Raw genomic sequence first — 27,969 nt, forward strand, 5'->3', positions numbered from 1 at the left:
ATCAATCTTCAACCCACCGATCTCCCAGCCCATCCATTTCCGATCCATCCATCTCCTAACTCACCCATCTCCTGACCCACCTGTCTCCCGACCCACCCATCTCTGGACTCACCCATCCCCCAGCCCCCTCCCCCCTCCCCCATCTCCTAACTCACCCATCTCTAGACCCACCCATCTCCCGACCCACGGCTCTCCCAAAGCACAAATCTCCTGACCCGGCCATCTCCCAAAACACTCATCTCCTGACCCATACATCTCCCAACCCACCCATCATCTGAAACACCCATCTCTCAACTCATCTGTCTCCTGAAACACCCACATCCTGACCTGCCCATCTCTCAACCTACCCATGTCCCAATCCACCTGTCTCCCAATCCACCCATCTCCTAACCCACTAACTCACCTGTCTCCAGACGTACGTGTCTCCTGACTCAACTGTATCCTAACCCACCCATCTCCTGGTCCACCTGTCTCCCGACCCAAGCATCTCTAGACACACCCATCTCCCAACCCGCCTGCCTCCCAACCCACCTGTCTCCGGAGTGTGACCACTGTGCCATCCATGTTGATCCTTTCTCTCTCAAACTCAGACTGCAGGGAGTTGATTCTTAGTTCCGGTGCTTCTTGCTCCTGCAAATCAAAACCAAGGAGACGTGATCTCAGTCACTGATTATTGGTAAACGAAATGTTTTCTCACGAATACCTGATCGAATCTACCCTAAAGGCACAGTATTAAATCTCTATTCATCTATCTTCCTCTATTTCTCTCTGTCTCTATTTCCCATCTACCTGTCCATCTATTGGTCTCTTTATGTATCTATCTATCAATCTACTTGTGTCTATTTATCTACCATAATTATCTACATATCAAACAATTAATTCATTCATATATCTATCTCTCTCACAATATTCTGTGTACATATGTTTTACAGTTTAGGTGCCGCTGCAAAGTCTTTGAAACAAATATTTGTCGCCATTTCAATTGTTTGTAACATTTATAAAGCACACCTTTTCAATTTCAAGCACAATGCCATCCTTTACCTCTACAGAGACGATATATAACTTAGTCTTGGACCTTAAAAGAGCTGATGGTACAACCAGCACAAACTTGGGAGCCACAAACTTTGAAAACTGGAAGAGCTTGGCACGTGACACAAACCTTGAGTTTTCTCTTCATGAGCTTCATCTTGGACCTGGCAGCCGATAGATCTTGCTCCAGTCGTTGATTCCTGCCAGAGTGCCATCGATAAGAACAAAGATTACACTCACAACATGCACTGCACCTGCTCAACATGCTACATTATACATGACACAATCATATAGAGTACCGAAGTGTGACATCATAGCCATTTGTTGCCATGGAAACTGGTTCTAAACAACCTCACCTGGTCCGAATATCTGTGAATGCTATGTTGCTATTAACCATGATTTCACCTGGTTCTGACTCAAGTTATAACAAAAGACTGTGACATTATCACTGCAGTACTCTATGACATGCTTCCTCTAAACACAAACCTCACAATAAGACATGGACATATAAGGAAAATCCCTCACCATACAGTAATGGTAATTGTTTGGTCTTAACCCTGGGGGTCTACCAGCTAATTCTTTTCAAAAAATGTTCACTCTTTCTCACACTTTGCCTAAGTTGTACATTTATTCTTGACTCAACAGATGGTCTTATCTTTCAGTTTCCCAACAATTCTAAATTACTGGACTGAATATTGAAAATGTTGAAACCATTAATGAACAATAATACCATGACCACTCTCATACCTTTTGCAATTACTCATATATAATTTTATAATCCATCCTTTTGAAAACAAAAAAAAAATCACATTTGAGAATTGATTGCAAGAGATTTTTTTTCTTCATGTTTATGAATGCCGGATTAAGGAGTAATAGCACAGAAAAACAGATTGACAGCCATTTGGACAGACTGACAAATAGGCACAATGACAAGATATAGAGCCAGAAAATGAAGAGACAAACAGTGACAAAAGTAACAAGCAACTGTAGGGAAACCTGACTGCTACTAAGAAATTTATTTGCTTCCAAACTCACTTCTCAGCTTCAGCTTTACACTGGATCTCCATGTTCTTCTTGAGTTCGGCAAATTTCCTGGTTTTTCGTTTCTCCTAGATTGAAGCAACATGAATGACAAGAGGTTGAGCTGGTGTGAATTGCACATGGCCTGGGGTAAAGGTATGATAAACTCCCATAAAATCTCAAACTGGGTTTTTGTAGGAAATAAGGAATAGCATACAAATAATGCCCATTGCACAGGTCATTAGTAAGAATTATCCACCAGATAGTAATTTCGGTACAGTAAAAAATACACAAGGTGAAGCTGAGCATGTTTTGGACCATTCAAAAGTTTCCGAGGGTGGATAATTTCACCAATATTTGACCAAGTAATGAGCATTATTTGTTTTTTAAATGGTGATATAATTTAAACTCTGTGGAAGCCACTTTAGCAAAATTCCCAGGTCAACACCCAGCTCAAAACAAACTGAACCACACACACAAACAATCGGAGTGCATTTCTAATACACAGGCTACGCAGTTGAGCAGACAAGCAGTACACCAACACTCAATGAAAAGCAGAGTTGGGCCCTAAGGGAAAATAAAAGCCTTGTCATGTGATAGCTAGTTCTCAGCCAATCATTTACTAAGGATCCATATCACTATCTTATATTGGGATCTTACCTCTTCAACATCTGACTGCATTCTGGCCTTCTCCCTCTCTAACTGAGATATCTGCATGAAAGAACGCGCAAGAGATTGGGATTGGACCTCAGTTTTATCAAACATACTTTGTGTATAAACACACTCAAGGTCTTGGAGATAATTATACACTGTAATCTCTCTCAATTGTGAGAAAAATATTGGGTTTCCAAGAATAAAACTAGAAATGTCGCTACAGCGACTGGTTATACCCCCGCCAAACAACATTTCATAAGCTTTGGTCAAAACAACATTTCATAAGCTTTGGTCAAAAAACTGAGGAAGTAGTTAAATCCGCAAGATCTTTCCTTGATCTTCTGCCATTAATATGCCGTTACCATGGCAACGTACTTTCGGGTACTGTCGAAAAATGCGTCTTGCACATCTACAACCAAAGGCACACATCTGTACCAAGTTTCATGGAAATTGGGCAAAAACTGAGGAAGTAGTTTGCAACACAAAATTTTCCATCATTTTGGCTCATAATATGTGAGCTGTTACCATGGCAACATACTTTTTGTCACTGTCAAGAAATGTGTCATGCTGACCTATATCCTAAGACAAACATTCAATATGAATTCCATGAGAATTGGAAGAACACTGATGAAGCAGTTTTGCCATGAAGCATTTTGCCCTATATTTTACCAATAACATGCCGTTACCATGGCAACGCACTTTTTGCCACTGCGGAAATATGTGTCTTGCACATTAACATATTCAGATGAACATCTGTACCTAATTTCATAAAAATTGATCAAAAACTGTGGGAGGAGTTCGCGACGCAAGATTTGTACCCATTTTTGCCCATAATATGCCGTTACCATGGCAACGTAGTTTTGGGTACTGTCAAAAAATACGTCTTGCACATCTACAACCTAAGGCACACATCTCTGCCAAGTTTTATGGGAATCGGTTGAAAACTGAGGAAGTAGTTCGCGACGCAAGATTTGCAACGGACCGACCGCCCGCTGATTCCTATATACCCCCTTCAAACTTCGTTTGGCGGGGGTATGATAACGAGGAAGGGAACAAAGCTGACAACACAAACATGAGAGCAGCAAGGAAAAGGTGATTCATATGAGAAAATGAGATATTTGAATGTTAATAGAAATAAGGCATAACGTGAGTAGATACGATACAGACATATGATGGAAATTATTGACCTATGAAAACACAATAAATGCATGTACACTGCAAGCACCATATCGATTGTCTCACAAATGAACATCACATAGTTGTACCTAGGCCTGCTTTGCAAGGTGTAATCAACGTATGTAGTAATCTGTAGTACACAGTTGAAACTCTCACCAAAGCATTCATTCTTCTTGACTGTTTGCCTTGGATCAAGACATGCCTGGTTTTTCTCAAGACAGTCTGCAATGTTCAAAAGGTGAGGGTCAGTGCACTGTGTATTCTAGTACAAATTTCTCTGACCTTTATACCCAGGCGTGACCTGGACTTGACCTCTGTCTCCCATAAGTCTTTGTGCTCCTCAGCCTCCTTGGCAAAGATGTTCCTGGCAGCAAACTCCTCCTGTAGAGAGAAAGAACCTTATTATGAGGTGGGGGAGTCAGAATTTTGTTCCTCTCAGTATTCTTACACTAGAGACAGACGAGGCTTGAGTACATGTAGACCATGGTGATGACTGTAAAAACTGTAATTTTCATGTATAGATATTTTCATGAATGAGGAGGTCACAGACATTTTCATGAGATGTTATTTTTCAAAACTTGACACTGAGGCTATTTTAAGAAAGCACTACATTGGCGCCTGTCTGTCTACTCCGCCACTTAACTGTTTATGTACTTTAATAGTACATGTATATGACTGAGTGCACGAAAATACTAGTACACATGCACTCAGCATGTATAACCCATTAACGAAGATCAGTGCAATACACTGGGTGATTTCAAGTTCGGTGCTAGTGCTAGTGCTATCTCAGCACTAGCACCGGCGATAAAACCGAACTTGAAATCACATCGATGTTGGGAGTCGACCTAAAAAATTATGACCTATTTCCGGTTGCCGGTGCTGGGCTCGGTGTTGAATGTCGTCTGCTGAACCGAGCTCCACCGTCTGTGTTAGGGATTTACGTGCTTTTTCCCTATTGACTAACACTAGCCCCTAGGGATTATCATTTTCTTCATTTCAAATTCGGTGCTGGTGTTAGCGTTGCCGTGCGAGACCCGTATTCACTTCCATAAGAGATGCACGTTTTACGTGCAAAGTCTATGCTAATGCAATGGTTGCCCACGTAAAGAACACGAACACTACAGACATGGCCATAGAAATCTGAGCCTGGGAGCAAAATAAAGATAATTGTGTTTTAAAGAAGGGATGAAATTTGTGGCATTTTAATCAGCCTTCCTCGTTACGTGTCTAAAACTAAGCAGTTTTGGCTATATCTTTTTGTATTTGACTTTAACTATGCGCCATCACTTTTTTCGTCGCGCAAATCCTGCGGAGCTCGCGGTGCTGTGATCCAACACCTAGTGCTGGTGATCAATAATTTTGATCGGTATCGCCTCGTTAATCTGACCGTCGGTGTTGGAGGTCGATTTAGGGCTGTTATTTGGCGGCTAGCACCAGCACTAGCACTAGCACCGAACTTGAAATCACCCACTGTACCTCAAGCTCAAGTTTGTCGATGCATATACTACCAAAAGGAGGGATGTGCATACCCAAAACCCTCATGACATTGACAGCTTTTACAGTCTTACAAATTCAATTTTTTTTTCTACTTTCTAATTGCCAGCATGTGCAAAACAGCTATACTTTGCTGTTTATGCTTCCCACATCATCAGATCACATCTATTCATCATCTAAGCAGAAGAAAAATTGGGGAAAGGGGGTGGGGATTTCCATACAGAGAGGCATGAAGTAGGATATGTGAGGAGGAGGAGGAAGAGGAGGAGAAGGAATGGGGGAGGGAGGAGAATGAGGAGTATGTGGAGGAAGAGGAGGAGAAGGAGGGCTTACATTGAGTTTGCCTTCAATCTGCAAATTACTGGTCTTCAGCGTTGTAACCAGGGATTCCAGTCCACTGCGAATCTAGAGAGGGTATAATATGCATGTGTATTACTACAGATGCAGAATGTGCCAGACAAACTGAAAGCAGTACGACTCTCCTGTACTAGGTACTACACATCATTTCTGACACTGTGAATTTTTGACACAGCAGTGGCAATTATAACATGAAAGAGAAGTTTGTATTTTTTATTCATTTTTTTCTTTTTTATCAATCTAGAAATATCAACGGAATGAGTATGATATATTTTATAAAAAAAAATTATTTCTATTACGTAAAGTTTAAAAGAATATAGGGTTGCAAAACTATGCCTTCTAAGTAATCTGTATACTAAAGAGCACAAAATGTAATCTTCTCTTATTTTACATGCAATCCGAGTACATGGCCATATATGTCCCATAAGTTCAAGTGTACAATCATTGCTTCCAAGTTTTCCCAGATGTACAGGGAAATGAAATGAATGGCTGTTAGGTAATCTGTACTACAATGTAAACAGGGGCCTCGGAACGTTTTTCAGGGTGTGGGGGTCGAGGTCAATAAGGTTTAAGGATGGAACCTTTGGAAATTCATGGGTGTTTATCTTTTTTTTCCTCAATTTTGTTGTTTTGTTTGGTTTCAATTTTTGACTTTTTTGATAAGCCCAAAAGGGGCGTTGCAACCCTCACCCCCCCCCCCCCACACGGTTCTGCTAAAGGGCACAAAATGAAATTTTCTTTTTCTTTACATAGACTCAGAGTATATGGTCAAATTTGTCCCACAAGTTCACAGCTTCCAAGTGTTCCCTAAATTCTAATTGGGCAACCAATTTGTAATCTTCATCAAAAAATTCATTATGACCCATCAACAGCTCAACAGAAACTCCATTATGCAGACATCTCGCAGGCAAAAAGTTAAGGACATTTGGGTGTGGTGCCAATTCTTTTTTTATTCCTTACCTTCTGAGATTCCTGGAGGTCAGTCCTCAGGCCCTCACTGCGTTCTCTCTCCTGCTGCACAACCATCTCCATGCGAGAGTTCTCCGCCTCAAAGTGGCGCAGTCTCTCCTCCAACTCACTCTGTGATGATCAGACAAGATCAGAGAATTATGTGGAGACACCAATAAATACAAATCAATTCCATCTCCATCTTACCCTGCTGTTTTATCCCATGCATTGCAAAAGATTCAAGTTACTGTACATGCCATGTAATTTGGTTGTATAATCACTACTGAAACAGGATTTGAATGACGATTTCATGCATTGTTGAATATGCAACTGAGAATAACGGCAAGATCAAGAATTTATTATAAGCATTCTCACTGTGTGAGAAGAAATGTTTGAAAGTTTCCGCCTTGGTGACAAAAGACAGTGCATTTATTCTTTGGCAGGCAATATTTTTGGTGTGTTATCAATTTAACAAATATTAGGTGATGAGAGAAATTTGAAGAAAAAAAAAGCCAGCCACTGTTTGATAAATAAATGATGCATACAGGATCACATAGAACCATGTACCCTCTTACATATTCAAAGTGAATTCACTATCTATATCAATACTGGAAGACAACTGCATCATATGTCAGTCTTCATCCAAACAATATATAAATACACACACTCATATCCCCCCCAAAATGTGACCTTTACAGTGGAAAGTCCTTTGCGACTTTTGAAGTTTTGTCAGCACTGACCAGAATGTCATATCTCCTACACTACCACTCAAAAACAAATCGAGACACACGGATTTGGAAAGAGACATATATCTGTTCATCAAACAGCATTTTGTCTTTGCAGCTTATTGGTTCCAATGCATTCCACATATAACACAACAGTTTCTTCAAAGGCTTTGCTTACATATGGCACGGCTTCAACCACGACACCAGTGGAGGTGCTGAAAACTGTAATACATATTATAGGCATTCACTTTATCTACAAATCAAAAGGGGGAGGAATAAAGAAATGAGGAGAGGATGACCAATGGGAAAACAAAAGTTGCTATGGCAACGCACCATCTTCTGCAGAGATTTGTTGGTGTCGACCAGCTGCTGTGAGGTGGCCATGCCATTACGCTCTGCCTGGAGCAGCTCTGTTTGGAGCTCCTCGATTCTGGTCTCCAGAGTGCGCCGCTCCTGCTGCATGATGGCCACCTGGTCCTGCATCTGTCTGAGGTCGGAGCGGGCCCCCGCCTTGTCCCTCTCCTGGTCACTCAGGGCCTGGGTGATTGGGGGGGGGGGGGGAAGGGTGGGGTGAGGAGGGGACAGGGGAGGGGGGGGGGTGAGGAAGGGACAGGGGAGAGGGGATTGGCAAGTGGGAAAACAAGAACTTTGTTAAGTTCCCTAAAGACACAAGGTCAAATCCAACTAGCCCCTTTCCTGTGATGACTGAGCACAACTCTTAACTCACTGATCAACCTAGTGACCACTAGGTTGACACGTGCACCTATCCTTTTACCACTTACAGTATATCCATGACATATTTCACCAGCACACTGCATTGCGCATCAGGGCCAGTAAGGCTATTTTGGGAGAGGTGATACTTACAAATGAAAAGCAGTGTGATGGAAAGGAAAATAAAGATCAGCAATTTTTAAGAATACATATCAGCCATTTTAAGGAGTAGTGTTAGCAATTTCAATTTTGGAAATATATATTGCAGCTGTGTGTAATACAGGAAGCAGTATTTTGGTGTGTTGTTAAAATTCCCAAATATCATTGACACATAGAATTTGCAAAAAATGTAACCACTGCATTTTAGTAGCCAGCTTTAAAAGAGCCGGTGCAATGGATAATAAATTGAGCACCTCACATTCTTACCTTACTGCGAACCTCCAGGTTGGCTTCTGCAATGGACTGCTTTCTTAGCGCCTCAGTCAATTCCTGGAGTGACAGGGTAAAAGCAAAATAAGTCAATTTTGAGATTCACTGTTAGCCACAAATGAGCTAGTAATGGCATATTTCTAAAATAGATGTTTTATTAATATGAAGTGATAAGCCTTGGATATATTATTCAATACCAACATCAATCATTCCATTAACCTGTTGAAGACTAGTCCTGAGTATACTTGCACACAAGGTGTCTATGAGAATTGTGTGTTATAACAAAATCAACTCATCCTCAACGGGTTAACCATTATCTCTTAACACCTTCATCAACATCACATCATATTATTTCATGATAACATCACACATCACTACAACCATAATGGTACTGTAATCCCCATATATCTCCATAACCCATAGCACTGTCATAAAGACTGTCCTCTTTCGTCATCACTGATGCATTCTCCGTCACCATCTCAGCGACATGACCAACTTCTTCGATTGTGATCGATGACTACCAACACCACCCCCATTCACCACGATCCCACCGTTACCTGCTGGAGTTGCCGCAGCTCCTGCTCTCTCAGCTGCCGGTTGTGCTCCGACTGGAGCAGCTCCTCCTTCAGCCGATTCACGTTCTCCGTCATGTTGGCCTGTCTCTCCTCCCACACAGTGCGGGCCTGCCCAAAAGACCACAAAATTGTCTCAGTGTGGGACTAAGACACCTCAGCAATCTATTCAGACATGCCATGCATCCAAACAATCTGTTTTACCACTATACAAATTCCAATTTCTGAAGGGCAGAAAATACACAAATATTTTCTGCTGTGCTCCAAGAGTTGTTGCTGTACTTGATTTTACATCTACACAAGGAAGCATTCTGCACGGTCTAGTAAATTCCTTCAGGATACGAGTGAATGGGAGACTTTTTTTTTTGTGAGCTCAGCTTTCAACACAGATGATGCCAAGCCTATGGGTCTTTATCAGTCAAAGCAGGTGGGAAAATAATGTTTATATTTCATGTAGTACTAATGCTATAATGCATGGCAAAAAAAAAAAAAAAAAAAAAATATATATATATATATATATATATATATATATATATATATATATATAAATTTCCATTTATATTGTTGGACACAAAAATTAGAATTCCTACATGTGAATATTATCTGTCAGTAGCCAGTAGTATTTATCATTTTTGGTCACATGATTTTTCCTTCAATGTTTAAAGTCTTTCTGTTAGTCCGTGTCAATTTGAATTCCTGTTTTATGGCCATCTCACAAACTCCTCTGATCTCCTTTCAATGCAGCAGCACACAGTTAGACACTACACTAGTCACTTACATAGAACTGGGTTCCAATTTACAGTGTGTTGAACGATTTAGACACACCCATGATATGATTAACAACTTTTGCACTATCATCATGCTGATTGGTTCAAATCAGTTCAATCACAGACAACAGGAAAAAACAAACAAACAAATGTACATCGTTAAAGAAACAGCCCAGTCCTAGAAATTATCTGCACACATGCATTTTTAGATATGTCAGTATTACAGGAAGCTGCCACTATGAATTCAAAAGTCACTGCTTGACAGCTAAATCATTGCAATGACAGTAGATACCACATTACCTCTTAGATGGGGTCATCAGCTTTAATTTCTTGTTATTTCTTAATCCAACCATGATTAGCAGTTATTAATAAAGCGAATGGATGGAAGTTCGATCAAATCACTCACATGCTCAAATGAATATCTGAATCGACATATGTACACATGGTGAGGACATGTGGACATACTGGTAATTGTTCACACACATAAACACACAAACATAGCTATCTAAACCTGCTTTAACATTGAGATAAATCCATAATCTACCATCGCAGGGATGTTGATTTTTAATGTGGTAATCTTATATCTAGTCTTATCTCATCCCAGGGCTGATATCATTTTTTCTTTTTTGAACAGATGTAACATTCCAACATAATTATGTTACTATCTTTGATGAGACTATCACATCAGTATGAATTGTGTGGTTAGCATAAACAACAATGCTCAAAACTTTACATGTTTGACAAACCACACGCAGAAGAGATGACAAAGATGAATAATATGTACAAACAACAGTATGTGTACCAGGCTCATCACACAAGACATGGCAATGAGACGATGACATGAAGGAAGTTTGCAGTGATGATACACAGATTTCCTTGAAAGAAATCAAATGATGAATATCAGCATACTGACAACTTAAAAAAAAAAATGACAAGTATTTCTGATCATGCCACACATTTTACTCACATTTCTTCACTGACACAATATTTTTGTATGTTAAAGTCCTGTTTGCTCAGGATGAATGTTAATATATTAAATGAAAACACTTGCCCTGTTTCACCCATAATATAAGGCACACATTCAAACAATGTACTTTGAATGAGGTGTATCATATTGGATGAAAGTGTTCAGTTTTGTTAGTTTACATGATTTTGATATCAAGAAATGATACAATGAAGGATATTGCTGTAGTCTGATAATAACTGACAGGACAATGTCATACACTGAAGCTCGTTTCTACAAACAAAAAACTGTAAGCATGTTAAGCAATCAATTATACAAATGGTATAACATGCAATAGTGATACAGGTATGAATACATGATAAAACAATTCAAGCATGTTTTAGTATATGAGCGGTTTAAGGAGATTAATCTGTGAGTAGTAGAACTCCATTTGATGGGGATTAGTCGGAAAGGGAACATATCATCTGGCGTTACCCGGTTATTTTCCATCTGCATGGCAGTGAGAGTGGAGTTCAGCTTGTCCTGTGAGGGGAGAAGATGTTTACTGAGGTTCATAACTGTTTCTGCCGAGATTTGAAAGAAAGATTCTAGATTCTGCTCTTGGTCCCGCTTCTATGCTGCCAAACAAAACAAGCTTACATTCCCAAGACTTTGACAATGCCTTGGTACGACAAGTAAGAGAATATTGGAGGAAAATTTAGCAGTTGCAGAAGCTGCTTTGGGCCTGCCAGATTTTCAGCACAGGGGTTGATATGCTAAAAGGGGCTCGTGACGCCACATTAATGCCGGAGCAAAGCTGCAGGATTGGGAAGGCATGGGACTCACCAGACTGGGCACCAGAGACATGTTTTGATTCAGCATTCACCAAACGTGCAGCAAACTAATAAGGAAGCAGTTTTTTTCTCTTCATGTTCGCAGGCACCAAGTGTGATGATTTGTTTATAATGGCACATAACCATTCATGTAACACATATAGACAGAAACAAGCTTGTGGTTTCTGTACTCTCATACTGTACTTTGGCCATCATAGAAAGTTGTGAATCATTCCAAGGCAAGGCTGAGTACATAATCTCATCATGCAAAAAATAAAACAAAAAACAAAAAACAAACCCTGGTAACAGTACATCTCAGACAAGCGATACTTGCAGCAGTCCCTAGAATATTCAACAATATCATATTGATCAACCTTTTGTTTGTTGGCTGGGAGCAGTTTTTAGAAGTCTAGGGAAGGTAAAACTATTGAGTTTTAAACAAACATATACATAGCACTTTGACAGTATCCAGCACACCAGCATATTCACTTGAGAGACAAGAATATTGGGGCAGGACGTAAATTGGAAGAAAATCTAAAACTTTTATGTATTATACATAATTATATATCTTTTTTTTTTTTTTTTTTTTTGTGGCAGGGTATTCATATACAAACATTTGTACATGTATATAAAAACACACACAGATACACTCACATAAAAATACAAACATACACACATTCATACATGCAAAAATACATACACTTGTACATACATGCAAACATACATACATACACACAGGCAGTACACACATACATATGCATACATGTATGACAAACATACATACACATCACCTGCATGCATGCGTACATACACATACATGTTGTACATACAAATACAAAAATGGAACAAAACATATGGCAGCAGGAAAACAAAATAAATGAAATGGTCACCTGTGCGGTCAAGGTTTCTCTGTTCTTCTCACTGGACTCCTGCTTTGCCATGTCCAGTGACTGGCGCAGAGACGCCACCTCAGCCTGGGACTGGGCAAGTCTGAGAGAGGTAAGAGAACGACACAAGCAAATACCTTTAATATCATACAGCAGTCTATAAGGATTCATGAGTATGATTGTTTTTTGTTTCCATGTTACATGTAGCAGTCAAGCCCAGTCAAAACCAGTCATGCTGCGAGACTTTCACTTCCTGCTGTCAAAAATGCAATCGACAAGGGAATGGCATCTGATTCTGATTCTGAAGTTGAGAATCAAATCAATTTAGATCATTTTCGTAACAAAACCTTTGCACATTATGTCACAGGCCAAGATATATTTATGTGAAAGAAAGGCCTAGAATAATGCCATATAATTTTCCTTTGTCTATCACTATTGATTTTCATATTTTTGTTCAGGGACAAGCTTATTTTTGGCAAAAAAAAAAATGGAAGAGTGATAGCTTTTTAAAAATTGGTACTTTGCAATCTAACTATGTCAACTAATATGAATAATCAAATACTTTAAAAAAGGTATTGAAAGAATAAGGTAATGCAGTATTTCATACACAGATTCTTTCCTTAATGTACCGCTTTTGCCCTATGGTAACCTCAAGCCTCCCTTTTCAATGATTTCTGGTTGACCTGTTTTCAATGAAAACCAAACACCATGCAATTTCTTTTGTCTATGTTTGCATGGCATTTGGTAGTACATGACAGATCTGCTCTCTTGTCCTGCTCTGTACAACAACACTGATAGCACTGACCAAGGACTGAATTAATGAGCTATGCATACCTGGTATTGAGAGCCTCCACTTTGGCGACGAGCTTAGAGTTTTCTCCCTGTGAGGAAGCACGGAAGAGATCATGTTAACAAGAAATGACATAAACCCTCAAGACATAGCCTTTGCATTGTCCTCACTATCTTATGCAGCAAACACATTTGGCTGGTGAATGGTAAAATGGTGAGCTTGTGTAATGTATGTCAGAAATTTTCTGGACAATAGCGAACCTTCAGCATCTCACGTAATTTAGGAGGACTAAAAAAACAAAACAAAAACAAAACAAAGACAAAAAACAAAAAACAAAAACACAACCTCACACATGAAAGTATGTTATCAAATACTGTAAAACCAGAAAAATGTGTGCCATGAAACTTTTGCAAATTGAAGCCGACGGCCTTTTTTGAGGCATGAAAATTTCGCAAATTGCTGTCCATGAAAGAACTAGAAGTTCACTGCATTACTCGATTGCATAGACAAAAACTTGAAGTTTTTGCATGCATTTTACTTTTAGGGACCATGACTCCTTGCAAAAATTATGAAAGTTTCATGCAGGCAAAAATCTATGAAGCTTACTGTCAGGATTCATGTCACAGGTACACAGATTTGACATTAAGTTGAAGAGATGGTGCACTTTATTTTCCATTTTAAATAAGGAAAGATGTTGAACTTTACCAAAGCACAAAAAGTGTAGGGCCTATTTAAAGTTCACATCAATGTCAGCTTGCTGTTCTCATTAACTCACATCACTGGCTCATAGAGTTAACTCATAGTTCTACAAGTGATTATTTTTAATTCCTTTACTAAAGAACTTTAACAAGCATCATTGAAGCTTTGCACAATAGCACCACACAACTTTTGTCTGCTCCTGCAAATATCTCTGGGGTATCAAATACCACCTGAAAGCTTAACACAAGTTTCTTAAACTGAAAGTCCTGAAATTTTGTGAGTCTTCAGAACTTTTTGGAGCAGATACACATGACAGCAAAAAGGCTAATGTTGTCTGAGTCTAACCAAATCTGAATTGTTTTCCACCAAGAATGGGCATTATCCTCCACAACAAAGGAAGCAAATGAAGTGTATCGGCATCTAAAGCAGCAATGAAATCGTGACAACACACTCAAAATTTAAACAATTGTATGATATATCAAGATAATGGATTTAACCCATTGAATATTAGTCCCTAGTATATTCAGGCAGGGATCTACAGGAAGTGTGTGTTTAAGCCAAATCAGCTTGTCCTCAATGGGCTAAAACAAAATGTACACTAAACAAACAAACAAAGGAAGACATGAATTTGAAGTTAGAGTGACATCCGTGACTAACCCTCTCCTTTTGCAGCATTGAATCCTGGGAATGGTGGGAGGTGTTCCGCTGGTCTAGCTCTCTCTGAAGGTTGGCCATCTGGTTGGAACGCTCTCTCAGCGTTGCTGCAGCAACTTGGAGCTTTCACGCACAAATTGGACAATAAAACTCACAACAGTTAGGATATGTTTCTTTCCCATGATTCAAATTGATGTTGGGTTTATGTAAACCCTAGTGATTCAAGTAGACTTTATCAAATATTCTCCAAAGAGAGTACATATACACTGTACATATTAGTATAAATTTTGTGAAGTTTATTTCTATTCAGTAGAACATTTCGGCACAAGTGTTGCAGGCAGGAATTTTACAACAAAGTGGCTATCAAACTTTGGCAAATGCATCTTCTGTCCAGCCATTATTTGTTCTATTGACATATCCTCAAGCACAAAGTATCACACTCAACCAAGCTCCAAACACTTTGAAAAAAGACATTCATAACATGGACATAACAGAGCATTCAAATCAGTTCCTATCAAATATCTACTCTACACATGACATGATGCCCGCGAAGAAATCTAAAATGATCTATTACATAAATGGTGCATGATCTTCAAGGCACTCCCTTGGATTACATGCACACACACACACACACATACACACACACACACAAAATATATGATAAAATATTGCCCACCAGCAAATAAAGCATATGGGGTGCATACACTAGGATTGTGCTTGACGGAGTATGCAAGATTTATTGTAATGAATATAATATCAGTGAATCTGCAACATTGATTCCACATGAAAGAATTCATGGTGATATTGCATGACCATGCACTGTAATGAAAATAGTGCATGTCATATGTTGGCGATTCCACCAATCACAAATCATGTTATAATTTCATTCCACACTAAGATCTAAATATCTCGATATCAATAGCATTGTCCAACCTCTGTACTTACCTCCTTCTCAAGTTTGTGAATCTTGCTTTCTGCATTACTCAGTTTTCGAGAAGAGACCTGTCCGTAAATGAAGGGGGACAAAAGTAAAGAGTAAATGCTGACAAATTTTACCACACTTGAAACCCATTCCCAGTCTCAAATCACTCACACAGGTCTACACATCTTAACACAAACATTCATTTCCACAGGTGTAATGTCAAATTTGTGGAGTTCCTTCTCTTTAAAGGTAAGGGATACCTTTTACAGACCTCCCAAAATGCAGCAAAACATTAAATATGAACCTCAGGGGACTTGCTTAGGCCACTGCTTAGAAATTTGGAAGTCAACAGTTATCTAAAATTTGAATAATGCACAAAACTCAACTACTCAGTAGTTCTGTGTGTCAGCCACACTTAAGCCTTTTTGTTGCATTCTTCTGTATTTGTGATCTATAAACACAAATCTAAAAGTACAAGAGCTGATGTACTAACATATAGAGTGTGTGGCAAGAATGTATATAGAAATGTTTGTAAGTGTTGATGAACTTTCTTCACAAAATATACATGATGGACACACATGCAGTACATGGGTCTGCAAAGGTAGCCTAGTAATGTACTGGAATTTACGGTGAGCCCCGAAAACAATTCAATTCAAAATCTAACGGTCAAAAAAATGTACTAAATGTTACCTTCCACTTTCAATACTTTATGGGAGTTTCTAAAATGATACTCTCTTCAACATACCACTGTATTTATACAACTCTTCATTTAAGGCGTGCAAATGGGATTCCCTACCTTTAAACCCAGCAGTTTCATATTAAAATCAGGCATGTATAGTATTAAAAGCTAAATGAAATGTTGAGCATATAATATCTCACAACATGTGTACAGTTTTAAAAAAAAGGAAAAAAAGATATAGAAATCAAAGGTTGTCAAATTATTCATTACAATTTAGACCAGCTGGAAATATCATTCTTGCAAGAAATAGAGAGCTAGCAAAACATTTCATTTGACATAGCAACCTAATTATAATGCACTATTAATAACAGGCTGAAGCTAAACTTCAAGCAAACTAAAGTAATCTATCGCCTAAATACTGATGAAACTAAACTTCATAAGAACCTAGAGTCAAATTCTGGCAAAAATTAACTTCATAATGAGCCTTTATAATATGGGAACAAGGAAACACCCAGCTCATGTCTTTGCATACCTGGCTGGTATCTTTGACGCTTGAAAGTTCAATGTGCAGCTTCTCCATGGAACGGTTCCACTCTTCCTGTTTGTTTCTCAGGGCACTGTGGAATCAAACATACACATCTCACATCACAACCATGTTCCTCTTGCAAACCATTTAAAGGTACTGTTTACCATAGGGAGCAATGATTTAAAAATGTTTGAGATATCACATTTGATGCATATGTGTAGGCCAGTTGTGTCACAAAACATCCTACCATATGATAATTTCCTAATAAAGCCTAAAATATGAGATATCACTATTTTTCCCACTAAACCATAACTTTATACAGTTTAGTCGAGAAACATTTTTATTATATCTATTGTTCACACTTTGTATATTTTACAACATTTATTATACTGATTCAAATTTTTACATTGGTTGTTTCTATCCCTAACTCACATTTTAGAACTATTTTGAAGCATTAAAGCTGGTTTTTTGTTTCATCTGCAAATGGTAAATAATGCCTTTATGTCCATCTGTAGTACATGTCTGTTGGTTTGAAATTTCACCTACGATATATATTTGTTGAGGACTTAAAGAGAAATTAAACTATCCATGAGAAAAAAAATAATAAGAATGATTTTGTGTTCAGCAGAATACTCAACAATAGCATTCCCAGAAGGGTCATGTGTCCAACAGATGTTCCACCAAAAATGGATACTAACAAAAAAAAAGTAGAAAAAACAACCCATATGCTTGCACATCAAATCGTTTACAGTCCTTTGTTAAAGCATAGATCTTTACTCTTCATACCTGTAAAAACTAGAATGGACTTCGCATTGTTGTACATTTAAGGCACAAGACAAAACTGAAAACATAGAGCATGTTTAAAAAGGACACGTTGCTTCACACTTTGACAAACAGCCTCTGCTGATGTGTTTTGTTAGGCAGCCGACTCACCGTTCACTCTCGCTGCGTGCTTGCTGGGCTTTCTCCAGCTCACCATTGGTGTTATTCAGAAGTTTCTTGGAAGAGGAAAGCTGAGGGGGACAGAAAATTTACAGGTAGCACTAGTTCTTAACAGATCACCAGTACATGTTTATATAAATGGTGAAATTCAGTAAGAAGAAACAATGGAACAATGCAAACTTATTCACTGGTATTTAAATTTATTTTCAAAACCATGACCATTTTTTTAATAAGCTCAAATATATAAATCTGAAAATTTATCACAAGTGGGCAAATAGTAAATCATATCTTAGGACGTAAAAACAAAAATTTCACAGATTACATGAATTATTTATAGCACCAAATTACAGAAAATCGCAATGTAAAACATGAGTTTTATAGTTCAAACTTTGCACAGTTCAAGATTCTCAAACCACCCCCCAAAAAACCCCCCCAAAATCAAATCAAAACTAGAAATGTCGCTACAGCGACTGGTTATACCCCCGCCAAACAACATTTCATAAGCTTTGGTCAAAACAACATTTCATAAGCTTTGGTCAAAAAACTGAGGAAGTAGTTAAATCCGCAAGATCTTTCCTTGATCTTCTGCCATTAATATGCCGTTACCATGGCAACGTACTTTCGGGTACTGTCGAAAAATGCGTCTTGCACATCTACAACCAAAGGCACACATCTGTACCAAGTTTCATGGAAATTGGGCAAAAACTGAGGAAGTAGTTTGCAACACAAAATTTTCCATCATTTTGGCTCATAATACGTGAGCGTGTTACCATGGCAACATACTTTTTGTAACTGTCAAGAAATGTGTCATGCTGACCTATATCCTAAGACAAACATTCAAAATGAATTCCATGAGAATTGGAAGAACACTGATGAAGCAGTTTTGCCATGAAGCATTTTGCCCTATATTTTACCAATAACATGCCGTTACCATGGCAACGCACTTTTTGCCACTGCGGAAATATGTGTCTTGCACATTAACATATTCAGATGAACATCTGTACCTAATTTCATAAAAATTGATCAAAAACTGTGGGAGGAGTTCGCGACGCAAGATTTGTACCCATTTTTGCCCATAATATGCCGTTACCATGGCAACGTACTTTTGGGTACTCTCAAAAAATACGTCTTGCACATCTACAACCCAAGGCACACATCTGTGCCAAGTTTTATGGGAATCGGTTGAAAACTGAGGAAGTAGTTCGCGACGCAAGATTTGCAACGGACCGACCGCCCGACCGACCGCCCGACCGACCGCCCGACCGACCGTCCGCTGATTACTATATACCCCCTTCAAACTTCGTTTGGCGGGGGTATAACAAAAATAAAATCCAAAGTGTACTGCTTTCATTGCATGAAAGCATTGAAGCCTGAAAATGTAGATTACTGTTAAACGTATACTGAAAACATTTTGCACAATAGGATGTGTAAAAAGTGCAAATGATGATGTATATTACTCTGTTAAACAGTAATTAAGGGAAAAGCAACAATGTGGAATTCATCATTTCCACAACAGTTGAAGACAATACAATCAATTTGGACAATGACAACCAGAAAACTGAATGGAAAAAGAAAGGAAAGTTTGATGTAACTTTCAAATTCATTTGTTTTGTGTTCTGGGGGAGGGGGAGTAATAAAGAGCCTCTTTGAATACAAAACCGATGGGCAAGAAGAGTTTACAAATTCAGATTTGGGTGACAAGGATGGAATAAAGGATGCGAACCTCCATCTGCAGTTTGTCCTTCTCCATGGCGCCTTTCTCCAGCCGAGAGTAGAGCTTGGCGTTCTCGGCCCGGACTGCAGCCAGCTGGGCGTTGAAGGCCATGGTGGCATGGGCCAGGGCCTCCTCATTCACTTGCTGCCAAACAAATACAGTGGACTCCCGTTATAACGAAGTTCCTTGGGACTTTATATCAAAATTTCGTTATATTGAAATTTTGTTATAACCGAACAAATAAACAATAAAACACATACAGCCGATAATTTGCGACCTGGATTTTTATTTTGTTATAACTGGAATTTCGTTAAAACCGTGTTTGTTATAACGGGAGTGGCAAACTCTTGCTGGTCAACTGTGAAAGGAAAAAATTTCCGATGACTGACAGGCCAAATAATGGAGGGGCATGAGAAGAAGTAAGAGGAGGAGAAAGAGGAGGAGGAGGAAGAGGAGGGGGAGGAGGAGGAGGGGAAGGAGGAAGAGGAGGAGGAGGAGGAGGAGGAGGAGGAGGAAGAGAAGAGGAGGAGGAGGGGAAGGAGGAAGAGGAGGAGGAGGAGGAGGAGGAAGAGGAGGGGAAGGGGGAGGAGGGGAAGGGGGAAGGAGGAAGAGGAGGAGGAGGAGGAAGAGGAGGGGGAGGAAGAGGAGGAGGAGGAGGAGGAGGAAGAGAAGAGGAGGAGGAGGAGGAGGAGGAGGGGAGGAGGAGGAGGAGGAAGAGGAGGAGGAAGAGGAGGAGGAAGAGGAGGAGGAAAAGGAGGAGGAGAGGGGAGGGGAGAGGAGCGGAGGAGGAGGAGGAGGAAGAGGAGTAGGAGGAGATGGGGAGGAGAGGGTAGAGGAGAGGGAAGAGCAGAGGAGGAAGAGGCTTCAATGCCATTGAATTCAAATCAAAATACAAAATACTCTTGCTGATTATCATCTGAATACACTCACAATATCTGATTTGAGTTCCTCTATTTTGTTGGCAAGTTCTTGGTTCTCCGTCGCTAGGTAACCCTGGTTGTCACGGTGATGGGCTCTCTGTCTTTCTAACTCCACCTGAAGCAAGAGATATCAAACTTTGAGAAATCTTGTACAAAAATAATTACATTGATATTTGTTATCTACAGCCACAAAACAACAACCTTTCTTTGGAGAATAAATGCAAGACCTACAGACAGACTATCATGACATCTTGTCAATCTTTTCTAACAATGGAAGGTTACAAAATACGAAAACAGGTCGAATACTGGGTATACGTAAGCATAAATTATTTGCACCTTAGACTGAATGTACATGTAGCATACTACACTGTAGCAATAACCAGAGATGTGAGATTGACTGTGATAAACCATTGATTACTGCTTGGTGTTTATTTACTCATGATGGAGATGAGGGGTGTCGACCTTATTGCAATCCTTTTCAACACTGGATGAATTTGTAGCAGCCACTGGAAACAGGTAAGCAGGTGTCCTATGCTTGGATTTATCTTTCGAGCCTTATCTCTCTGACAAACGACACTTGAAGTTCTCCTTTCTTTGTGGGGCATGATGACTTGAAAATAAAACACACACACAAAAAAAAGAGGAAACGATCTCAAAAGAAAATAGATGTATGATTTCTTCAGGTACACCCCTCCCTTCATCCTTTCCTCCTTGAAGTCATACTCTTGATGATACTGTATACACCATATATTTAGTGAGTCTAACTTTTCGCTAATCGGGACTTCCCCACAATTTCGCAAACAGTTAAATTTGTAATTGTGGAGTACAGTACTGAATGGAGAAATGCACGAGTGCACGGCATATTCGTGTCAGGATCAGAGTTAATATTTTTGCATATTTTTGAATTCATGAATAGCACCCAACTCGCAGAATTCCTGAAACTAAAAACCTCACCAAATGTTTGGCACATACAGCCATCCTCTTAACCCGTTGAGGACGAGTCCCGAACATACTCGGGCAAGTGTCTATGGGAAATGCGTATTGTAGTAAAATCAGTCCGTCCTCGATGGGTTAACATTCTCACCTTGAGAGAGAAGAGGTCACTCTTCAGCCTGTCATTCTGGGAGAGGGCGGCTTTCCTACTCTCATCAGCTGCTTCCAGCCTCGCCACAGCTTCGGCCTGGATGGGGCAGACATGACATAATAGCTGCATCTCAATCGGTGGTCACTACTCACATCAGATTGTGCTCATCACATACCAGAGAGCACTGATGATGTTTCTTTCTGTTTTTTTTTTTTTTTCACTCCGGTTTGTCATCATTCTCACTGGGTATTGTGGAGTTAACAGTGGCAAAGACTGTATGCTTTGCACAGACATTACCCACACTAGATGACATTGACCATGTACCAGTGTGAATATGATTTCTTACACTTCTATCACTTCTTAACATTGGTTAATAATGATAATGTGCTTGGAAAGGTGTGTTTGGGGGAAAAACGTGTGTTGACACATGCTAACACAGACACACCTACACACAAACACAATTACAAACAAACACATATGCAAATGAAAAAAAATAAAAATATGTATGTATACGAATTAAGATATTGCTTCTTGCTACACCAGGAGAGCTAGAGTGTCATATGTCTTCATCTTGCTACAGATTTTAGCATCCATGACGACACATTCAGGATATGGAACCCAAAGCTAGAACCAAGAAATCGTTTTGCTAAGGCAGTTCAGAGGATAATACTAGTCTTCAACACACTAAACTCTGTGGTTCATACATTTTTCATCAATGATAAAAGATTTTCTACATCTTGTTTTGTCACGAAATCTAATGTACTCTACATACTTCTACAACAAGGTGTTCTGCATTGACATGCAACAACTCACCTTTTCTGCTAGGAACTTTGATGTTTCCTGTTGTGGAATCACAGAAAACAAATGAAACAATGTGTTACCTATGGTGCTATCATGCAGTTGAGAGAAAGTGCCCCCTCCCCCAAGATACCGACATCCCATTACATTCATGTATAGTATTACTTAGTAAAGTGATAAATATTTCAGATTTAAACAAAGAAATTTTATTGCATTCGACTTGATCATCACTGCTTTCAAACAGTAGATGGCTCTTTGCTAGGTTGTAGCTCAATCTAGGGTGGTTAGCACTCTCAAAATTCACATGGTAATACAGATTCTACACATCCCAAAATGAAGTGTACTCCTCAAGAGTCACATGAAAATACAGACTGTACATTCATATGACAAACTGAGCAAGAAATCTTTCTCTCCTATCAGTCTTGCCACGACAGACAGCAGTTGTTTCTCTTTCAGTCTGAATGTTCAGAATCTATCAAGTTTTGATGATGAAATGGGTTCATGAATGTAGATGGTCAGCAGCGCTGACATGAGTCATGTGTGTTCTTTTTACTCTCATCACTGATGCACGGGAGTGCAAAAAGTGTGCAGCAAAACAGCATAACTGCCCTCCGCATTATCCTGTAGCAGATTCCCGATTGCTTTATGCAGCTGTTAGAATTGCAACAGAGTGCTTTGATTCACGAGGGCAATCTGCACGACCAATCATAGAGCGTCCCCATTGTATTGCAATTCTAAAGTTTTACCTGCTGCTATCATGGTAAATACAATGTAGGTCCACTTTATAAAACATATAATGCACAGGTTTAAGTTTGTGACTTAAGTGGAGATGCAGGCGACTCTTGGGCATGTACAAACTTGTGCATGTCACAGCATTGTAAACGTCCTTGAGTGCACTGCATCTCCACTTATGCACTCTCACCTGTGCATTAAATTGTATATCATTTTCACTGACCGGCAACCCCCCTACAAAAACCATTCAGTGATTAATTTGCAACAATCAACACACGTATGCTGTGTAAGAGAGGGATGTGGCAGGAGGCCAGTGGGTGGGGGCACTCTCCTACCATCTGGAGGGTCCTCTGCTTCTCATCCTGCTCCTGTACGAGATCGCGGTGCAGCATCCTGGCGTTCCTCTCACTGGCTGCCTTCCTCCGCAACTCGTCCCTCTCCTCCTCCAGCTGAATGGGGATGGGGATGGGGGTGGGGATGAGGATGGGGGGGGGGGGGGTGGGGATTGGGCATGGGGATGGGGATGGGGGTGGGGATTGGGCATGGGGATTGGGACGTGGGATCAAGAGAAATATGCACAGTCAATTCAACAATGCGATCTACACTAATTTACATTCAATCACAGAGGGTCCAGGTCCAGGATTCATCAACCTAAACCAATGTGTAGGTGACACGGAACATTTTTCAGGGTGGGACTGTGGGCTGATGGGGGAGGGGGGGTCAAGGGTCAATCATAATTATCCTTTTTTTTCTTCTTGTTGTTTAGAACTGGTTCCGCGGCCCCTGATGTGTACATGTACACTTCATACAAATTTGACATAAAGAAGCATATCTACGAACACAATCTCACTTTCCAATGGATCTTTTAAGCGCTTCATATCACATGTGTATATCCTCCAGGGAAGTGATGAAATCTACTCTATCTTAAAATCACTACATCACTTTACTCAAGTACTGGGGATGAAGGGCACATAAGCAGTGAGTTCGCAGCATAACTGTAGTCATTTGTGTATTTCAAATAAGGGTAGTGTTTCAGTTCAGCTGTGATTGCCAGCCACACAACCACTTGAGCTCACTTGTCCTACTGTTGATTTACCTAGAAAGAGTAAGACTCTTATCAATCCTAAATATCCTATTTTGCTTATAAAAAATGAGTTTTATATTCAACTATATAGTAAGGACAAAAAAGAAAAGAAAAGATGAAGGTATCTGATAGTGAGAAAGGCGACAGGGAAGGGAAACGTGGATATCAAGATAAATATCATGTCTAGCTGCAAAAACATGCACCCCCCCCCCCCCACAAACAAATACACTGTCAGTTTCTCATCCTTTGCCTTTGAGCCATTTCCCCATTCACATTTCAGACAATACTGGTGAGACACAGTGCTCCACATTTTTAGGTGAATGGGAAATAATCAGGTCCAATCTCTTTGGCAAAATAATGAATGACCTTTGACCTACTACGACCTCACCTGTTTGATCAGATTGGTGGCTGACCTCAGGTCAACTTGGATGGTGCGAGCGGCAAGCTCTGCCCTCTGCTTGGCCTCCACTTCCCTGCAAAAGTGGCAAAAATTGTTGAAATTAACTTGGAAATGGAAATATTGCACACATTTTCTAAAATTCTGTAAGCTTATTTTTTTTTCAGAGTTTTAAAAGTACAATGTACCCTCCCTTCTGCAAAGCTATTTTGTATCATTCTAATCTGTTCAATGTAAGCCAATTGCAGAATGAAAAGTACGCACATTATCACATGGATTGACATGGTGGATAAGACTCTTTACTTCAATCAGAGGTCCCAAGTTCAAATCCCGTCAAGTGCCTATGCCCCTGGACAAGATGTTTTTGCCTGCCACCTCCCTCTAGACAAGGGTGTATAAATGGGTACCTGGCAATGCTAGGGTAATAACAATGGCATGGCCCTTTTGTGGAGCACTGGCAACACTGAAGAGGCTACCCTGGATAAAGGAGATATGTATCATCATTTCACTTTGACAAGGAATTCTGTAACATAACGTGTAATTTAAGAGGTCATGTGAATACACTGTAGATCCCAATGAAATTCACATCCTCCCACGTCATTTTCACTCCTTGGCTATAAGCAGTGAGAAACAATCACTGATTCTGCACAGGGTAATAGTTTCAACGAGACAGACTGCCAACTTTTTTGCAATAGCTCTGAAAGGGCACACTTATATTCTTCGAGATATCATTCGATTTTGTCTGTTATACTTTGCAAATGCCTCCTCCCTCTTGATGAGTTGTTCTTTGGTTTTCTTCAAGATCAGCTCTGCACTGCAGCGTTTCTCAGTCTCCTGGTCCAACTTGTGACTGGAAAAAAAAGAAGGAAAAACAGTGTAAGCAAGGGTAAAGCCTGACCAGTAAAAATATTTACCTACAATTCTTAGTAAAACTCATATCAAAATGTACACGATGATTAGAGCCTTACTACTTTGGTTATCAATGAATCTCTCTTTTCTTCACTCCATCTCTAACATTCCAACATTCAAGGGTTATATAGTATGGAGCTATACATAAAGCTAAAATGACATGTCCTTCCGCTCATTTGCAACTTTTTCCGCCAGAATGAAGTTTCATTTTCGAGTTATCAGTCACTGCAGCACCTCAAATCCTATGTGAAACACATCTTCTCATCTCGCCATTGGGCATTCAGATCTTCTTGGACACTTCATACCAGTACGTACATGTATGATATGTCACCAATACCCCACTGGATATCAGCTATATAGAGTCTACTTATCTGATCATACTGGCTCAAATTTATGAACGGAATGTAAATTCAGCACACAGATTATGAAAACTTTGTCTGAGTAAATGCACACACACCAACAGACATCAAAAAATGAATGTGAACTGACATGAGCGCATTTTAGTCCATAGATTACATTTTAATCAGGTAAATGATGCCCCCAGGTCACTAACAATAATCAGCAAATGGTATCAAACAAGGCACATTGAGTTATAAGAGAAGAAGAAGAAGAAGAAGAAGAAGAAGAAGAATTATTAAAGCATAAATTTCATCTAAACTACCTTTGTGAATTCAGGCGATTATGTATTAATGACATTGATGCAGCAGCTTAACTTACGCCATGGACCTGATCTGGGCCTCCATGTCCAGCAGCCTGGAGTCCAGGGCTGCCTTGACTTCACTGATGGCAGTCAGCTTGCTGCGGGGAGAGATAACACACAGTAATGATGAATGGACCACAAGAGAGATGAGGGGTATTCACACAAACAACCCAGCTGAATCCAGAATGCATCTCTAGATGCCTTTTTCGGTCCTTTTCCTGATATCTACGTGTATACAGGCATGCCGACCTTGTATAACAGCATAGCAGTATTCTGAGGCTAAAAAGGTGTATTTTGGGTGAAAAAACAATATTCTACCTTTCCTGTATACACATATGGTAAAACAATTTTGGAAAAACAGTATTTTCCATGAAACTTGCAAAATTTTTGGTAAAAAACAGTACAAAATACTGCAAAAAAATGTAACAGGTGGCATCTCTGAATATAAGATTTTTCAAGAAGAACATTTGCTTTTGTAATCCTGTCTTTAAGAACTACCAGGTAAGGATCATCAGGTATTCCCACTTTACCCAAACACAAATGCGAATGAGACAAAGCACACCCTTGAATTGATACACACAGAGTAAAGGCATACCGAATTAAATTGACAAATGCCCAACTTTTCACATAAGGGGCACAGTAACAAACATTCTTCCATTCTCAAATTATTCATAAGTGATGTGAATAATGCTCTGGACTTTTCCCAAAAACTTTATATGATTCATAACAGACTAAAACCCAAACTTGCACAAATTACAATGGTGAAAATATGATTTTAAATATACTGGATTACCTACAAAGATACATATCGTCGCTAGGGTGACTATACCTCGTATCTACAAAATGTCAAATGTTCTGGAGAGCCAAAAACATGGCGGCCAAAGCACTGTGGCGAATGGGATAGCCTTTCCTTTGACATGACGTGATGGCTTCATTTTTGGAGTAAGACAGTTGGGATTTGGACAGGACATCACTCAACCCATTATTTGACCATTAATCAAAAAAGTCATTTTCACCAAAATTGCAGATACAAGGTCTTGTCACCCCAGCAACGATATGATCCTTTGTTTATCAATATCACTGAGTTTTTGTTTTGCTTTGTTCTTTTTTTTAAACCACAGATATTACTATTACAGAGGTAAGTCCATGTGTGTGACAAGAGTTTCTTGAGGGTCTTTTTGTCGCATAATTAGCCTTTTCTGTGTGTACAATGCTATTGGGTTTTCTGTGCCTATCAGCACCCAAAGCACACAAAAGGTCAAGACAATGCTTATGGGAACTGGGAATGTTGCGCGTTATCCCTATGGGGGAATAATAGGGAGCTTTAGATTTTAAACGCGCGGACGTTCAGAGTGAAAAAACATGTTCTGAGCGTGTGCAGAAACGTGCGTCAAGTCGATCTATTTTTAGCTTGCGTCGCCTGAGCTTTTCACTACACGTACTGGGCTATTTTTACGTCCGCACAGTTTGCAACGTAGAGAGCTACTTCATGCACCAATCATATGGGGGCGCGATTTTATTTTTCATACGTTGCGTCCCAGCGTAATCTAAAGCTACTTTTCAGCACGACGCAGGGGAGAGGAGAACGTCCAGCGCACTCGTCGTCTCAAACATCCGCGCGTCAAAATCTAAAGCTCCCTAATAACATCTGAGAGGCAACAGGTTAAACATGACGCAAATCTCTCGTTTGAAGAGGCTACACCCCCGTAAATAATGCCAGTGTATATCTTGGCAATCAATGACTTAAAAACCAAAGATATAAAACACCTGTTTCTTGACCCTGGCCTAATCTAAGCATCAGTCATCGCCACAGCGCCACGGGGGGGGCGGGGGCACCGCGAGAGGAGGAGATTGTTTTGGTTTTGTCATGGGCT

At 39.8% G+C, this 27,969-nt stretch overlaps 1 protein-coding gene across 1 annotated transcript in view; it reads right to left on the reverse strand.

Annotated features, from left to right (window-relative positions):
• The window catches only part of LOC140246179 (uncharacterized), a 66,091-nt gene that overhangs the window by 17,672 nt on the left and 20,450 nt on the right, over positions 1-27,969 (reverse strand). The window contains exons 21-45 of the mRNA XM_072325618.1: positions 26,113-26,193; positions 25,238-25,336; positions 24,478-24,562; positions 23,341-23,454; positions 22,289-22,315; positions 21,476-21,571; positions 20,402-20,506; positions 19,481-19,615; positions 17,749-17,828; positions 16,822-16,906; positions 15,634-15,690; positions 14,692-14,811; positions 13,380-13,426; positions 12,549-12,648; positions 11,321-11,368; positions 9,101-9,226; positions 8,541-8,603; positions 7,737-7,940; positions 6,691-6,810; positions 5,707-5,778; positions 4,162-4,260; positions 2,710-2,760; positions 2,065-2,138; positions 1,160-1,229; positions 532-630 (exon numbers count right to left, since the gene is read on the reverse strand). Of these exons, the coding sequence (XP_072181719.1) occupies positions 532-630; positions 1,160-1,229; positions 2,065-2,138; positions 2,710-2,760; positions 4,162-4,260; positions 5,707-5,778; positions 6,691-6,810; positions 7,737-7,940; positions 8,541-8,603; positions 9,101-9,226; positions 11,321-11,368; positions 12,549-12,648; positions 13,380-13,426; positions 14,692-14,811; positions 15,634-15,690; positions 16,822-16,906; positions 17,749-17,828; positions 19,481-19,615; positions 20,402-20,506; positions 21,476-21,571; positions 22,289-22,315; positions 23,341-23,454; positions 24,478-24,562; positions 25,238-25,336; positions 26,113-26,193 (2,257 nt within the window). The remainder of the gene's footprint in view (positions 1-531; positions 631-1,159; positions 1,230-2,064; positions 2,139-2,709; positions 2,761-4,161; positions 4,261-5,706; positions 5,779-6,690; positions 6,811-7,736; positions 7,941-8,540; positions 8,604-9,100; positions 9,227-11,320; positions 11,369-12,548; positions 12,649-13,379; positions 13,427-14,691; positions 14,812-15,633; positions 15,691-16,821; positions 16,907-17,748; positions 17,829-19,480; positions 19,616-20,401; positions 20,507-21,475; positions 21,572-22,288; positions 22,316-23,340; positions 23,455-24,477; positions 24,563-25,237; positions 25,337-26,112; positions 26,194-27,969) is intronic.

Source organism: Diadema setosum, chromosome 2 (genome assembly GCF_964275005.1).
Source record: "Diadema setosum chromosome 2, eeDiaSeto1, whole genome shotgun sequence".
In the NCBI taxonomy this organism is placed as follows: Eukaryota; Metazoa; Echinodermata; class Echinoidea; order Diadematoida; family Diadematidae; genus Diadema; species Diadema setosum.